Source organism: Pavona decussata, unplaced genomic scaffold, assembly GCF_977016875.1.
Source record: "Pavona decussata unplaced genomic scaffold, jaPavDecu1.1 SCAFFOLD_84, whole genome shotgun sequence".
In the NCBI taxonomy this organism is placed as follows: Eukaryota; Metazoa; Cnidaria; class Anthozoa; order Scleractinia; family Agariciidae; genus Pavona; species Pavona decussata.
Genome location: NW_028145502.1, coordinates 4741373 through 4756622, shown reverse-complemented (window position 1 = coordinate 4756622; position 15250 = coordinate 4741373). Strand labels below are relative to the sequence as shown.

Below are 15250 nucleotides of genomic sequence, written 5' to 3'. Positions count from 1 at the left end.
GTTTACTCACAGTTTGTTTTGCTTGTGAGATCCTCACTCGCCTTACAATTTCCAATGACCTTCAGTGGGTGGGTATGGATACTTTTTGTAACTACACTTTTGCAAGTGTTGACTGATCGAGCTAGAATATTTTGGACACAGCTGGCATAGTTTTCATTTGTGGGAATGGAACAAATATATGCCCTTCCAAATGAAAAGGGGCTGAACCTATTTTTCCACAAACACATTTAAACACACCATTTTAAATGTTTGAACGTGGTTTAAAAACATTTCAAAACAATTTTCTAAAATAGAACAAAAGTGTAGTTTTCAAAACGTTTTGAAACAGATATTTTGGTAAGCCCCCTTTCCACATGGAGGTTCAAGGCTTTTTTATTTTTAAAAATTGTGAACATACTCCGGGTGTAGCCTTGGTTGAAATTATTAAATTATAGACAAGTCAAATGACTGGATTTGCACAAACTATACCATCATCTTCCAAAAAAAGGCTAAGGCATTTGCACCTGATCAGAAACAAGTACATATGTAATATTTGTGCCATTTTCACCAAATGAAATCACAATGTGGCACTACTGACAGTGACAGGTGATGCTCGATCGTCATAGCACTATGATTATGTTTTGGTACCTCTTAGGATTTGTATGTTAAATATACTGACTTTGGGGAGTATTTTAAGTAAACATGTTGGAGTAGTTCAGAAGGTGATTGGTCCTTGTGTCAAGGAACTCATCATAACTACCCTGGTACCTCCTAGAGGAACATTAATTTAATGAAGATTTGGAGAATTTCTTTTTATCTTTACAAGACTGTATAACACAAATAGAGACTGCAGGTACTGATAACCCGAGGTATATAGAGTACCCACATGACCGTTTGGAGGGGCACGTGCAAATTGTTTTTGCAATTTCTTTGGTTCTGGCCAGTTTACAGTGCTTTGTAACGTTTATAGAAATGCTTCAAAATCTCCTGGAATGTCTTTGGGGATTCCTTCAGGATTTAAGGAACAAGATCACAAACCCCAATGTGGATTTATGCACTTTGTTCCGGCAAGAGCCCTCACAAGCCCAAAGTTCTGGTGGATGGCCTGGGTTCATGATCACAAGGGAACATATCAAAGTTTCAGCCACACACATCAACTTGATTCAAAATTTCTGATGAGCATTCCTGACAATCATTATTTATGGTTGTCTCCCTATAATCTTTTACACCTCACCCCAAGGCAATGTTACCTAGCAAACTATATATCTGTAAGTTAAAGATTTATTGGTGTGGACAATGTTCCCTCAGATAATTGCGTATGGTAAGGTAATGCCATATCTTGTGATTACCATCATCAACAAGAGAATCTGGGACAAGTTGATGGATTTCATTTGCTTGGTCATCTGTCAGCTGAATGGTGCTTTCTGGTACAACAACATTGTTATCTGTTTGGAGCTCACCAACTGGACCATTAGGATCAATGCCCAGTAAGGAAATGTCGCCAACATCTATATCATTAACACCACTATGAACAATTTCAGAATGCCAGAGTGCCAGAGGTGAAGTGCTACTCATTGTTCGTAAACCGTGGTAGTTCCATTGCCGGACAAATTCATCCAAAGAAGCCCGAATTGCTGGCAGATAAACATAGTGAAGAGCAAATATATGCTGTTCATTGTTTGAATCAAGAACTCCATCCTCTTCCATAAAAACAACGAGATCTCCATAAAAGGCAGACAGCACCCTATTCACTTCTGCCCATAGGCGTTCAATTCTTTGATTATGCACACTACGCCCAGCAATAAAACTTCCTCTGTTGAGACCTCTGTTGTGAATCATAAAGCGAGCTACATCCACATTTTCTACACCCCTATCACCTCGAACTCGAAAGGGGAGACCATATTCCTGTGTACCATTAATAAAGCATTACAAGACAGTATTTGCAAGGTTATTGGTAAAACATTTCAAATACACAATGACCCTACCAAATCCATCAATGCAACCATGGAAAACAAACCTCCAATGAATGAGCTTATGGTTTGAGTCCAGGTGCCATAAATGGTTAGGTTTGTTTATGTTATAAAGACGACGTTGAATGGATGATCTTCTCCTTATGGCACGTCCAACGGGATCAACAGTCTGTAATATCTGTCGAATCTTCCATCTTTGAACAAGAATACCACGTCCTCGCAAGGCTCCCCGTATGTAGGACTCACCTGAAAAGGGAGTCAACCGTAGAATATCTCTTATATTACATTCCAGCTCTTCGTTTGTGATGTCACTAAATGAATCTTCCAATCCATACTCAAGTCTTCTTCTATAAAGGGTTTTGGCACTTACACCAAGACATCTTGCTATGGCCGTCCACTGCATACCCGTGTTTCGAAGAACTTCGATATGTTCCCTTGTGATCACGAACCTAGGCCATCCACCAGAACTTTGGGCTTGTGAGGGCTCTCGCCGGAACAAAGTGCATGAATCCACATTGGGGTTTGTGATCTTGTTCCTTAAATCCTGAAGGAATCCCCAAAGACATTCCAGGAGATTTTGAAGCATTTCTATCAACGTTACAAAGCACTGTAAACTGGCTAGAACCAAAGAAATTGCAAAAACAATTTGCACGTGCCCCTCCAAACGGTCGTGTAGATACTCTGTACCTCGGGTTATCAGTATCTGCAGTCTCCATTTGTGTTATACAGTCTTGCAAAGATAAAAAGAAATTCTCTAAATCTTCATCTTGTGCTTCAACAAGCTTATATTTGAACAATGACACGATCACAGTAAATAGCAAAGTCAAAACAACCGCCATTTTGTTACGTCTTTGTTTGTACCACGTGACAACATTTTGGCGCGAAAACAGCTGCTGACCAGAATATTTTCTCGACCGCTGAAAAATTTTCGACTGATGAATAATTCTCGACTGATGAAAAATTCTCGACTGATGAAAATTCTCGACCGGTGAAAAATTGTCGACCACCAAAAATTTTAATTCTCGACCGATGGAAATTTCTCGTCCGGTCATTATTTTTCGCCACATGAAAGCGCGTTCTCGACTGCCCATCGTCAATTCTGGAAGGGTGGACTTGCATCTGGCTAGCTGGAAAGGCATCTGGACTTATCTGTGACAAAACTGGATCGTAATAATAATCTCGACCACTTTTGTCCACTATGGCTTTCCATACATTACTCCTCATATAAGAAGATGGCGAGAATAAATTCGAACAAATAAGTCTGTGGCATGACGGTGCTCATGTACAAACCGTCCAATGAGAGGTACCGTGCAATTTCAACAATCAACTATGGAAAAAGAAATTTCAAAATTGTTTGATAGTAGCGGCAACCGTCAAATAATCTTCTTTAACATCTTCCAAGGCTTGAATAATTCTTTGTCGCCGTTTAAGTAAGATTCTGTATCTTTGTGGCTTGATTTTCTTCGGTTCTTTCTGTCTCAAATGTGTCTACTTGTTCATTCAGCGTACTCTGTATGTTACAATACTGTATATGTGCAGTAACATGTTTTTTTTTATTTTATATCTGCTTCAGAAAAAAAAAATTTTTGCAAAACAACATAAAATTTTAATGATAATGTATATACTCTTGTGTTTTTGTTCAGTGTTAAAATACATGTAACTACAATGAATGACCCTAACGAATATATTTTTTCTTCCTATTGTTTATTCGAAAAATACTAACGTTTGTCAGTCCATGTTAATGATTAACCATTTCAAATAAACGATTGTATGAAAGTGCAATTGATCGTGCGTCTCTATGCAAATTGCATTATTGTATGTCTCTAATACGCAGTTGATTGTCATACTGTGCAATTGATTTCCTATTGGTGTTAATGATTAACCATTGTGCGAGATTGAAAGTGCATTTGCTATTTTTGAGTGTCCAAAGGTGAATTTGTTCATCCGTTGATGCTATGCAATGCATATTCAAGTAGCGTTATTGAAAGTTTGTTCGCGTTAATGAAGTTCACGCAAGTGCTAATGAACGTATATTTGCCGTTTAGTTTCTACCGTTGGCGTAAATGAATGTATATTTTGCGTAAACGAACAGCAAAAGGTGTATTTCGTTTCTTTACACTACTGTCTCATTAATATTCATATTTTCGATTATCCGGACTCTCGATTATCCGGACTATTTCTTCAAGTCCCAACGAGTCTGGATAATCGAGGTTCGACTGTACCAAGTTCACGGAGAAGACGACCCCTGACAACTAAGGACTGAAGGCCGCCGGCGAGGCAACTGGAGGAAAACCAGAAACTGACCGAAAAAAAACTTTTTTCTGTCAGGTAAAAAAATCTGAATGTTCAAAAAAGAGAAAAACCAAAATCCGCAGGAGTATCAAAACCCTTGATCAAAACCGAAAAGACGCAAAACCTGATCAAGAAAAGGTCTCCTAGTGCAAGGAAAACTTCGCTTGTGTGCAAATTTAAAGGGAAGAAAAAGACACGTTCGCAAATCCTACACAGAGAAATCTTTGGACATCTTAAAAAAATTTTTTTTAATAACTTGTATCGATTTGTCTGTTCGAACAATAACCACGATTTCTAATCTATAATGCCTAGCAAGAGCTCGTACAGTACCTTTCCCGTTAATCAGATTATCCTGTAAATGTTCATGAATGTGAACGTGTTGTTTTGCCGGATGGTGTGTCGTACTAATGTACGGAGTTCCACTGCAAACTCAGACTGATTTGGCTGAAAAACGAGAAGAAACATTCTATAGCGTTTTCGCTGTTTGACTGACAATAAGATATAAATTAATTCAAATTAACAAAAAAAAATGATGATAGCCAAAGCTAGCATTTCTTAAAAGGTGACAATTAACCAATAAATTTAACAGTATGAACATCCTATTTTTTTTTTTAAAAAGCCCCATCCGCCGTCCGCGTACGCCCGTCCGTGTCCTCGTTTTACAGAGTCCCTAGCCAAGAAGACATAAATTATCACAGAAGAGCATTTCGGTAGACAACCACAATTTTTAATATTCAATCTTAACGTAAACACGACTAACATGATCCTGCAATGTACATCGTCCGCGTAATTGTTCCGGGAGTAGGCGTCATAACATTCATAGTGTCACACATGTCCAATACACTCGACCTGAGTCAGGTTGTCTTCGCTCGCGGGCGGATTGAGTCCGATCGCGACCGGAACAGGAAATGGCAACAAGGCGCTTGATCAGTGGTACCGGAAGTAAGGGGTCAACGGGAGCGAGGGGGGTTGAAAAGTTGGCAAACAGACTCGATCGGATCCGATGGAGACGGTTCGTCCTGGCAAGAGTCAATCGGACTCCCCGGAAGTCAGTTCGCGCGAGACATAGAAAATATCTCTCAGCCATGAGGCGAAACAAGCGCGCTACTCATGGAATATACCTCTTATAAGACCTTCCTCGTCGTCTAAATCGTCTCCCATTACTTCCGCCATTTTTAACTGACTGTCTCTGCCGTTTCTTTTCACTTCTGCCGTGTTAAAACTCTTGCGGTTGTGCCGTGAGTTGGCGCGGTTGTGCCATGAGTTGGCGCGGTTGTGCCTTGAGTGATGTGGTTGTGCCGTGCCTTGGTGTATGGCCGTGACACTTGTGAGCCACCGTACGAAACTGAAAAGAAAAAAGGAAATGCAACCGTGGATAAGATACTCTGTATATTTTTTAACATGGTTCGCCATGTAATCACTGAAGGTTAGTCTTGTCTATCCTCACTCACCTTTTTGCAACAGCTGCATCATATTTTAGATTCTTTGTTCAATAACATTGATGAGCATTTGAATTTGGGTCCAGCAGGAGTCATTACCATACCATTAGTTCGAGTAGTAATCAACTGACTTGACGTTGGATGAACATTCTAATTCTTCCTGTTACACATCGCTGACGAAAGCCAACTACCTTGAAATAGCTGCACGGTTGCATTTTTTACTTTTGGTTTGGTCTTTATTTTGCTTATGAAATCCTGGCATTTTACAATACTGGTCCACGAATAAACCCATGACTAGTTTTCGGCACCTCACGTTCCCTTTTCGCGGAGATTTAAGGCCGCTAAATCGAGTCATTGAAAGCAACCGCTTTTCAACTGCGATTATAGTCCTTTTGCTTGATCATATCCTCTTGTGATAACAAGGTTTGATTCTCCTTACTTTTATATACCTATGTGAGGCGAATGGAATGTTTAGATTTATAAGTCTTGAAGGTAATTTGGTCAGCTAAAGACACTCGAGTCCTGATCGATGTTTCGTTTGTAGCCCTTCGAAAGAGCGAATCAGGGAGTTGTGGGTTACGTTATTGGTGATGGCGTCGTAACGTGAAAAACGAAAACAACTTAATCGAATGGTAAGCGAGGAGTTCGTTGATTTTATGGGGATCAAGAGTGCGTATTACGAAGATTAATTTTTGATCTTACGAAGATTAATTTGTGATTTTCCGTGTTAATAAAATGCGCGCGCAGAATGCAAAAAATTAATTGCCCGTTCATTTCCAAAGCGGGCAACATTCTGGAACGCAAGCGTAAAATCACTGATGTTTGGTTTAATTAACAGAGTTGATAAGGTCATTTGGCCATTGTGAGGAGATTCGATTAGTGACGTTTCAAGCATTAGTCCTTCGTCTATTTTAAAGAATTTTTTTCGTTGTAAGTATTTTCGGCCTTTCTTGTTGAAGAGCAAGTAAAAAAACAAAACAACAACAACAACAACAAAAGAAAAACAAACCAAAACAATAAACAAAACGGCCTATCAAAACGTGGTCTTCATTGTAACATCAAGGTGAATGAACAGTACACTAACGGACCACATCAAACGGTTCCCAGGTAAATTTCTGAAAAAAATCAACAAGTCCCATGGCGTTTGAGGAAATACTATAGAAAAACTTTATTCAGGATTAAAGTTTCCGCGGCCATAATCCTTCCCCGTTCTACGCCATCGTGACGCCATCGTGAAAATAGCCCTTTGGATTGATAAAATTCTGCAATATTGCGTTCATAAAGTTTGGATTTGTTCATTTCCAAGATAGCTATTTTGAGGCGTATTACAAGGAACAAGTTTCCCTAACTTCTGGCCCGCCGTAATTCTTATTATCGTTTAATGAATGCAAGAATTACGAAAAAAAACAAAAAAAAAACAAAAAAAAAAGGAAGAAAAAGAAGAACTGGAAACGACAACGTGTGATGTTGCTGCATGATAGTGTTTCAGCTTTACACTCAAATTCGTTTCTAACATAATTATGACGTTCTATTGTGGTACAGCATGTTTTCTCCTTCTTTTAACTGGTCTGAAATACTAAAAGAAGCTAATTTCATTGCAGGGGTTTGTCTGGAAATGGTTTAAGCAATCTTTCTTCAGGAATCTTTTCCACGTTAAGGGATCTACAGTACATGTAAGTGTGCCACCATTAATTTGCTTAGTAGCTGTTCTGTCTTTTTCTTATTCTTCTCGTTAAGTCTACATCTGACGATTTCAACAATTTACAAAGGATTTTCACGCCCGAGTAAAACGTATTCGTCATTATCTTTTTCTTTATTGCATCTAAGCAGTAAAGCGACGAATTCGGAAGTACTTTATTCTATCCCAAGTAAGCTATTTTGATGCGTATTAAATACGAGAAACAAGTTCCCCTAACTTCTGCCACCCCGTCTCGGCCTTGGTCTTAGTTAAGAAGACTTCAGGAAAACCAAAGGCAGTCAGACTTATTAGAAGACTAAAAAGAAAAAAAAAATAACATGTTGAAACTAGCAAGCAAAGCAGTTAGCTATTTGAGTTGTAAAGTGGATTTTAAATCGAAATGCCTCAAAATGAATCGGGAGTTAAATGTTAACATGAAATGTCGAACAAAGAACTCGAACTGCTATGGCAAAAAAATAAAAAAAAAATACAGGGAACAATATGACGGGTATCCCTTACGAAGAGAAGCTTAATGAAACGTACTCCAACACAACATAATTTGTCGGTAACAATGCAAGATGATATAGTATTATTCCATCTGTTTATAACATTAAAAAACATGTTATTAAGATTGGCTGTGACAGTATAACACCGCAAATCTTAGGCTGGTTGTCAGATTGTCTAGTTTCATTAACATAGGGGGACTATTGGTGCCTTATTTTTTACTTTTTTTTTTCTCTTTCTAAGCCGACAAAAAGAACCTGCGAATACGTACGCGTCGGTTAAATATATAATCTAATATCAGAAAAAAATGGATAAAATGTCGTGCAACTAGAAGGTAAATGCGAGTAAATATGAATGGCTTATACTAAACATGGCTAAATATGGTTTGCTTTTAAGCGTGCCAAAAGATCCAATAGTACAATTCGTTATTCAGTAACGAGAGCCTCAAAACTATAGTAACTACAATAAGCTATTTATTTTCTCTCCTAACAGCTTAATGAAACGTACTCGAACACAACATATTAGTTGTTGGTAACAATGCAGATAATATACTATTATTTAGTCTTTTTAAAAACCCAAAGGCATGTTATGATAATTGGCTGTGACAGTAAAACACCGTAAATGGTAGGCTGGTCGTCAGATTGTCCCGGTTTCGACGTTAGGTGCCTTATTTTTCAATTGTTTTTCACTTTCTCAGCCGACAAAAAAAAAAAAGTGTCGGAATTTGTTTTCGGTGTACAAAAGATTTTAAAATAGAGTGCCCCAGCCCTGTCATGAATTGAAATAACTAACATAATCCTGTCATATTTCCGTAAAATATTTATTACCTATATTAACCCTTAAGCAAATATAATTTCCCTTCCATTTACAGATACCTAGACAAGAATAAAATTGAACACCTATCGGGAGATATATTTTCTAACCTAACAAAGTTGAAGTATCTGTAAGTGTTATCAACTATCTTGGTTGTTGATATTTATTTCTCTTTTATGAGTGATTTAACATGATACACTTGCACGGCACCCTGGGTCCAATAATTGTAGCGCATTCGCATTAAAATAGCGTCTATCATAATTTCATTTCCAGTAGGAGAAGTTCGTTGAGATTCCAGGCACCCCAAAGAGACCAATGTTAAAGATATTTTTTTTCGTGAAATTTTCAAAGTTTAAGTGTTTCACGTAATAATAAGAGTTAAATCCAATGTACAAAGGATTTTCACGCCCGAGTAAAACGTATTCGTTGTTATTTTGTTTTCTTTATTGCATCTAAGCAGTAAAGCGACTAATTCGGAAGTACTTTGTTCTATCCCAAGTTATCTATTTTGAGGCGTATTACGAGAAACAAGTTTCCCTAACTTTTGGCACCCAGCCTCGGCCTTGGTCTTAGTTAAGAAGACTTCAGGAAAACCAAAGGCAAACAGACTTATTAGCTGACAAAAAAAAAATGTCGGAATTTGTTTTCGGTGTATAAAAGGTTTTAAAATAGAGTGCCCCAACCCTGTTATGAATTGAAATAACTAACCTAATCCCATCATGTTTCCGTACAATATTTATTACCTATATTAACCCTTAAGCAAATATATTTTCAACACCTATTGGGAAATATATTTTCAAACCTAAAAAAGTTGAAGTATCTGTAAGTGTTATTAACTATCTTGGTTGTTGATATTTATTTCTCTTTTAGCAGTGATTTAACATGATACCCTTGCACTGCACCCTGGGTCCTATTATTGTAGCGCATTAAAATAATTTCATTTCCAGTAGGAGAAGTTCATTGAGATTCCAGACACCCCAAAGAGACCAATGTTAAAGATATTTTTTTGGAGTCATCTTGGAGAATCTTTTTTTTTTTTTCGTGAAAGCTTCAAAGTTAAAGTGTTTCACGTGATAATGAGGGTTAAATCCATCTTAGAAAGAATGCATGTTTATACCTTTTATAATCTTTTATTTTACGAAATTAAAAAAAAAATCCAGTCATTTTTTTTCTGCCACCGATATGATAGCAGCTATTACCAGAGCTGTTATAAATCTTCAAATGCCATGATCGTTCATATGGCAGGGGGATCGATCATGCAAGTTCTCGTTGCATAATCCCCGTAAAACCAGCTGTGATTTTACTTCGATCATCACCTTTGAGCCATAAAGTGGACAGAGAGGAAAAAACGTAGGCAAAATTCGTCGTCATTTGCTCCGATACTTCGGAGCAAATCTGTGTATATTCTTTCACTGCCGCCAAGAAGGAAAATTCACGATGGTCTGAGATCGTGTTTCGCTTCCTCGCGTTAATATCGCCTATATCTATAAGCCGAATTTAACCGAATTCGCAGCAAATACGTCTCAGACATAAACAAACACTCTCTTGATAAAATAAAATAAAAACAAAAACAGGGGAAAAGAGTTGGCAGCTGTGTTGGCGAACACATGGTGTGTTCACTGTCTTCTATGAGAACTTTGACTAAGCCTTGTGCCAACTAAACTTGGAGTTTTAATTTGACAAGTTTTGATGTTGGTGCTTGTTTTATTAAGCTTACTCGTAGGTTATTTAATCCCATCGGACTCGAGGACTCCTTCAAATCTTTTTCTTCTAATCTAAAATTTAAAGATATTAATTGTCTACTTTGAGATCGTTTAAATAATCTAGTTTGCAACCTTGTGCCACAAAATTTGACTACTATTTTACCAAGTAACTTAGCTGTACTGAGAACACTAGCCAACTATTATTAATCATTTTCTTTCGAAATCTATGCTCAGGTTAATATAATCAAGAAAAACGGAACGAAAACAGGACTTGTTATATTCTTGATCGAGACGTTAGGCTTTGTTTTTCAGTCTTGAATGTCTATGTGGCCTCCGTTTGTAGAGCTGTAAAATTAAATCTGCGTGGTTTGTATTGCAAAATGTCAACCATCAGTTAAAAAATGGTTGGAAAGAACTGGAACTGGAAACGATAACGTCTAATGTTGCTGGACGATAGAGTTTCAGCTTTACATTTCAATTTGTTTCTAACATAATTATCACGTTTTATTATGGTACGGTATGTTTTGATAGTTTCGTCCTTCTTTTAAGTTGTCTGAAATACTAAAAGAAGCTAATTTCATTGCAGGGGTTTGTATGGAAATGGTTTAAGAAATCTTTCTTCAGGAATCTTTTCCACCTTATCGTACCTAGAGTACATGTAAGTGTGCCACCGTCAATTTACTTTGTAGCTTTTCTGTCTTTTTCCTCTTCTTCGTCTTCTTCTTCTACATTTCCCAAAATTTGATCCTGGCGCGTTTTGCTGCCTTCGATTGAATGAGACTTCACCAAATTTTAAAGATTGTTTTCATTTCGCCGCAGCGCTTGACTTACACTTTTTGGAGTTTTTCTATAGTCTTTGACTCTTTTTTTCGCTGATTTTAAGTTTTGTTGGCTGTTCCTATATTCCAAAAGGAACGTTCCTCTAGTATGGACTGTTCCTCGTTTTTGTGTTCCTATTGACTATAAGAGGACCAGATGTTTTACAAGGTAGGAACAAAATGTTCACTCTAGTGTAAAAGAGGAATATTTCGTTCCGAGTTCCCAATTGTAAATGGAACATATTGTTCTCAAATTAATAAATTAGGACTGTTTTGTTCCGAGTTCCTATCTTTGCATGGAACACATTGTTCCGAAATTGACAAATAAGGACTGTTTTGTTCCGAGTTCCTATCTGTAAATGGAACACATTGTTCCCAAATTGGTCATTTAGGACTGTTTTGTTCCGAGTTCCTTTCTATTGATGGAACACATTGTTCCCAAATTGGTCATTTAGGACTGTTTTGTTCCGAGTTCCTATCTGTAAATGGAACACTTCGTTCCCAAATTGATAAATAAGAACGGTTTTGTTCCGAGTTCCTATCTATTGATGGAACACATTGTTCCGAAATTGATAAATAAGGACTGTTTCGTTCCGAGTTCCCAACTGTAAATGAAACATATTGTTCTCAAATTGGTAAATTAGGACTGTTTTGTTCCGAGTTCCTATCTGTGCATGGAACACATTGTTCCCAAATTGATAAATAAGGACTGTTTTGTTCCGAGTTCCTATCTGTGCATGGAACACATTGTTCCGAAATTGATAAATAAGGACTGTTTTGTTCCGAGTTCCTATCTGTGCATGGAACACATTGTTCCCAAATTGATAAATAAGGACTGTTTTGTTCCGAGTTCTTATCTGTTGATGGAACACATTGTTCCCAAATTGGTCATCTAGGACTGTTTTGTTCCGAGTTCCTTTCTGTTGATGGAACACATTGTTCCCAAATTGGTCATTTAGGACTGTTTTGTTCCGAGTTCCTCTCTTTGAATAGAACATATTGTTCCCAAATTGGTTGTTTGAGAGCAGAGTTTGGACCATTTTTCTACGCATTCCCATTTTGTTCCCAAATTAAGGTGGCCTTTGGGAATGAGGCAAACAATAAGGCGCGCTCAGACCTGCTTGGGCGAGTTTGGTGGCATGTCACTGTCATGAATTTTGCACAATAGTAATGAGGGCGGGCAAGTAAGGGCATGCTTTGGCAAATACAAACATATATGCAGTTCCTTTGCTCGTCATCGGCTCCTCGGTTATGGTTCAGATTTAAACGAGATCGTGTTGACTAGATGCGCTTAAAAGGCAAAATGAGCAAGAAGTATAAAGTCGATTGGTCGGATATCGATGGAGCGTCGCCCAAACCGAAACGGCTTCACTTGGAAAAAGATGAAACCGACAGCTTGTATCACTGCCCAATACAAGAGTGCGACCATGATGGATTTCAAAGTCAAAGAGGCTGCAGAAAACATGTTTATAACAAGCACAGTTGGTTCTTTTATTTTGATGAAAAGCCCAGTTCGAAAGAAATCACAGATTCGCGAAATGTTCCAATGGTGAAACCAATTCAAGATCAAACAACCGAGAGCCCAAAGCATGCCGTGAAGTTACTTCCTTCGTTTTCATTATCGTGTGACATTGCCGAGTTGTTCACAAAATGGTTGACTGGAAGTGGTGGCGGTTACAAGAAGGATCGCACAGCGCAACAAATAGTTACAAGATGCTTTAAGTTTCTAAGATTTTGCTGTGAAGACGAGGAAGAGTTGACTTTTGACGTGGTGGACTTTAGTTTATGTTCTCCAAATTTGTTGTTCAGGTTTATCGACTACTTACAAGACGAATGCAAGCTCGGCCATGGTGGGCGTTTAGGCTACATAGACGCTATTTCCGAAATGATCGACTTCAGAAAACTACACGGTGCATCAGAGGCAGTCTTTCAAAAGTTCTCTGCAACAGAGTTGTACCTCAAAAGAGCCAGAAAAACAGTTGCAAAGATGATGCGATTGCAGTGGACACAAGATTTAGACATCGAAACACTGGAAGCAAGAGGCCACTGGGCAACAATGGAGGAGTTGCTGGAGGTCGTGAAATTCCATCTGCCGCGCTACGAAAATACCGTGAAGATCTGCAAATCGAGTCCAGCTCAAGTTAACCCCTCTGACTTGACATTTGCCACGAAATTCGTAGCCATGTATCTGTTCATCAAAGTGAAGGGGTCACGTCCTATGACTTATCAATATTTGACGGTGGACATGATTGATACAGCGAAGGAAAAGGGTGGATTCATTGATCAGAAAACTTTCAAGACTGCCGGAAAGTATGGATTTGACTCTTTGATTCTTTCCGATGCAAACATGCAAGTGCTCAATGGCTACATCTCGTACGTTAGACCTTTGCTTAAACCCAAGTGTGATTTCGTTCTCGTCAACAGAAATGGAGGCCAACACGGTAAATTGGGCGAGATCATGAGCAAACTGGTCTTTGATGCAATTGGAAAGTACATCCATCCCACGCGTTATCGCCAAATTGTTGAAACGCAAAGCCTCAATCAGCTCACTAGCGAAGAGCAGAGGATTTTGTCGGAAGACCAAAAACACAGCTCTGCCGTTGCTAAAGTTCACTATCAAAAACAACGATCCCGAGAAGTTGCTTTAAAGGGTCACGAGTGCCTACAGAAACTTCAAGGCGCTAAGGGGTCAGAAGTGGACGAGGACGTCAACGCAAGACTCGGCGATTCAACTTCCAACGCCGGGCCTTCTGTTGAACCAGTGCAAAATGAAAACTCCTCCCCCAAAAAGGACGCCCTGCCTAAAAGAATCTTGCGCTCTCAGAGGAACATTCGTCATGTTTTAAAATTCACAACACAAGAGGACTATTTTCTAAAGGAAGGGATAACTAAGTACGGGTTTGGACAGTGGACTGCTATTCTTAGAGATCCTGAGTTCAAGTTTCAAGAGGGAAGAACTGCGGACTCTCTGAAGAAAAGGGCTGGAATGAAAATGCCGCTGGCTTGACACCAGAGGGACTTATACCCGCATAAAAACGCTTACATGCCATCAATGATATAGGTTGTTTGTTTGTTGTTGTTTTTTTTTTTTTGGCATATCCGCTACTTTGAAAGCTTAACGTGCTTTCTCGTAAAGTAAAGTCCAACAACAGTCATTGAAGCAAAATGCTTGCTTTTCATCAAACTGAACTGCCACAGAAATTTAACGATTTTGCTCTTCCTTGATTATGTTACCAGACGAAATCGAAAAGAATTAGACATAAAGCAGCGCAAAAGAGGCCTCGACAACCCAATAAACTTGATATTGCATACACTGTCTTGTAAAATCCATGTCAGTAGTCACAAAATTGCATGTTTACGTCAAATCCTTGAGAACCACGACCGTTCATTTCTCCTGATTGCCTTTAGCGACTTAACACTTGTTCGAAATAGATCTGCTCTCTAAATGAAATTAATTCAGATGCCCAAACAATGCAATCAAAACTCTCATACAATCCAGGTAATGGCGCTGTTTCCTAACAATAATTCAAAGGAACGACCGACAGATATGCTGCATTTGGTGTCAGTATTTAGGACCGAACGTAATAATGAAGACCAGAAATGATTGTCATCGTCAAACTTCTTTACAAAAACCCTTTGTTCTGTGTTTTTCGCGGCTGCCTTTTGCCTTTTGAGACTGAAAGATGCTTGCAATCGTAATCAAAGTAATTCCGTGATAGATACGTGCATGGTCGGCAGAAGATATTTACGTTAATAAGTTGTCTGCTTGTCTGGCAATGAACACGGCATCAAAGCGAACGAATCCAAAAACAAATTTCTGTGATGTACAAACTTTATAGATGTTTCCTGAAGGATTAACCTTTCCACAATATCCCTCAACATATGATTAACACTATTTGTGCCGTGAATGAGTAACATAAGATTCATGTATATCGCCACAAAATCCGTAAAATCCGCCTTTTCCTTGTGTGGTGAAAAGTTTTTTGACTGAAATAAATTGTATTAAAGCTTGAGCTCTGGTGGGACGTAAGTCCAACTTGAGCGTCATATCTCC

The 15250-nt window shown here is 38.5% G+C and overlaps 3 protein-coding genes across 3 annotated transcripts in view; 2 read left to right on the top strand and 1 right to left on the bottom strand.

The window, feature by feature from the left end:
- LOC146475584 (uncharacterized) overlaps positions 1–15250 on the top strand; it is an 873425-nt gene that overhangs the window by 591183 nt on the left and 266992 nt on the right. The window lies entirely within an intron of this gene.
- LOC146475594 (uncharacterized) lies at positions 1086–1844 on the bottom strand. The gene has a single exon (XM_085116015.1). It carries the CDS (start codon positions 1816–1818, stop codon positions 1261–1263), a length of 558 nt encoding a protein of 185 aa, XP_084972141.1. The 5' UTR covers positions 1819–1844; the 3' UTR covers positions 1086–1260.
- On the top strand, positions 12188–14449 carry LOC146475593 (uncharacterized). The gene has a single exon (XM_085115980.1). The coding sequence runs from the start codon at positions 12482–12484 to the stop codon at positions 14201–14203; it is 1722 nt and encodes a 573-aa protein (XP_084972106.1). The 5' UTR covers positions 12188–12481; the 3' UTR covers positions 14204–14449.

Bases quoted from the DNA above. Each gene is read 5' to 3' on its own strand.
- LOC146475594 (XM_085116015.1), bottom strand. From the start codon at position 1,818: ATGATTCACAACAGAGGTCTCAACAGAGGAAGTTTTATTGCTGGGCGT.
- LOC146475593 (XM_085115980.1), top strand. From the start codon at position 12,482: ATGCGCTTAAAAGGCAAAATGAGCAAGAAGTATAAAGTCGATTGGTCG.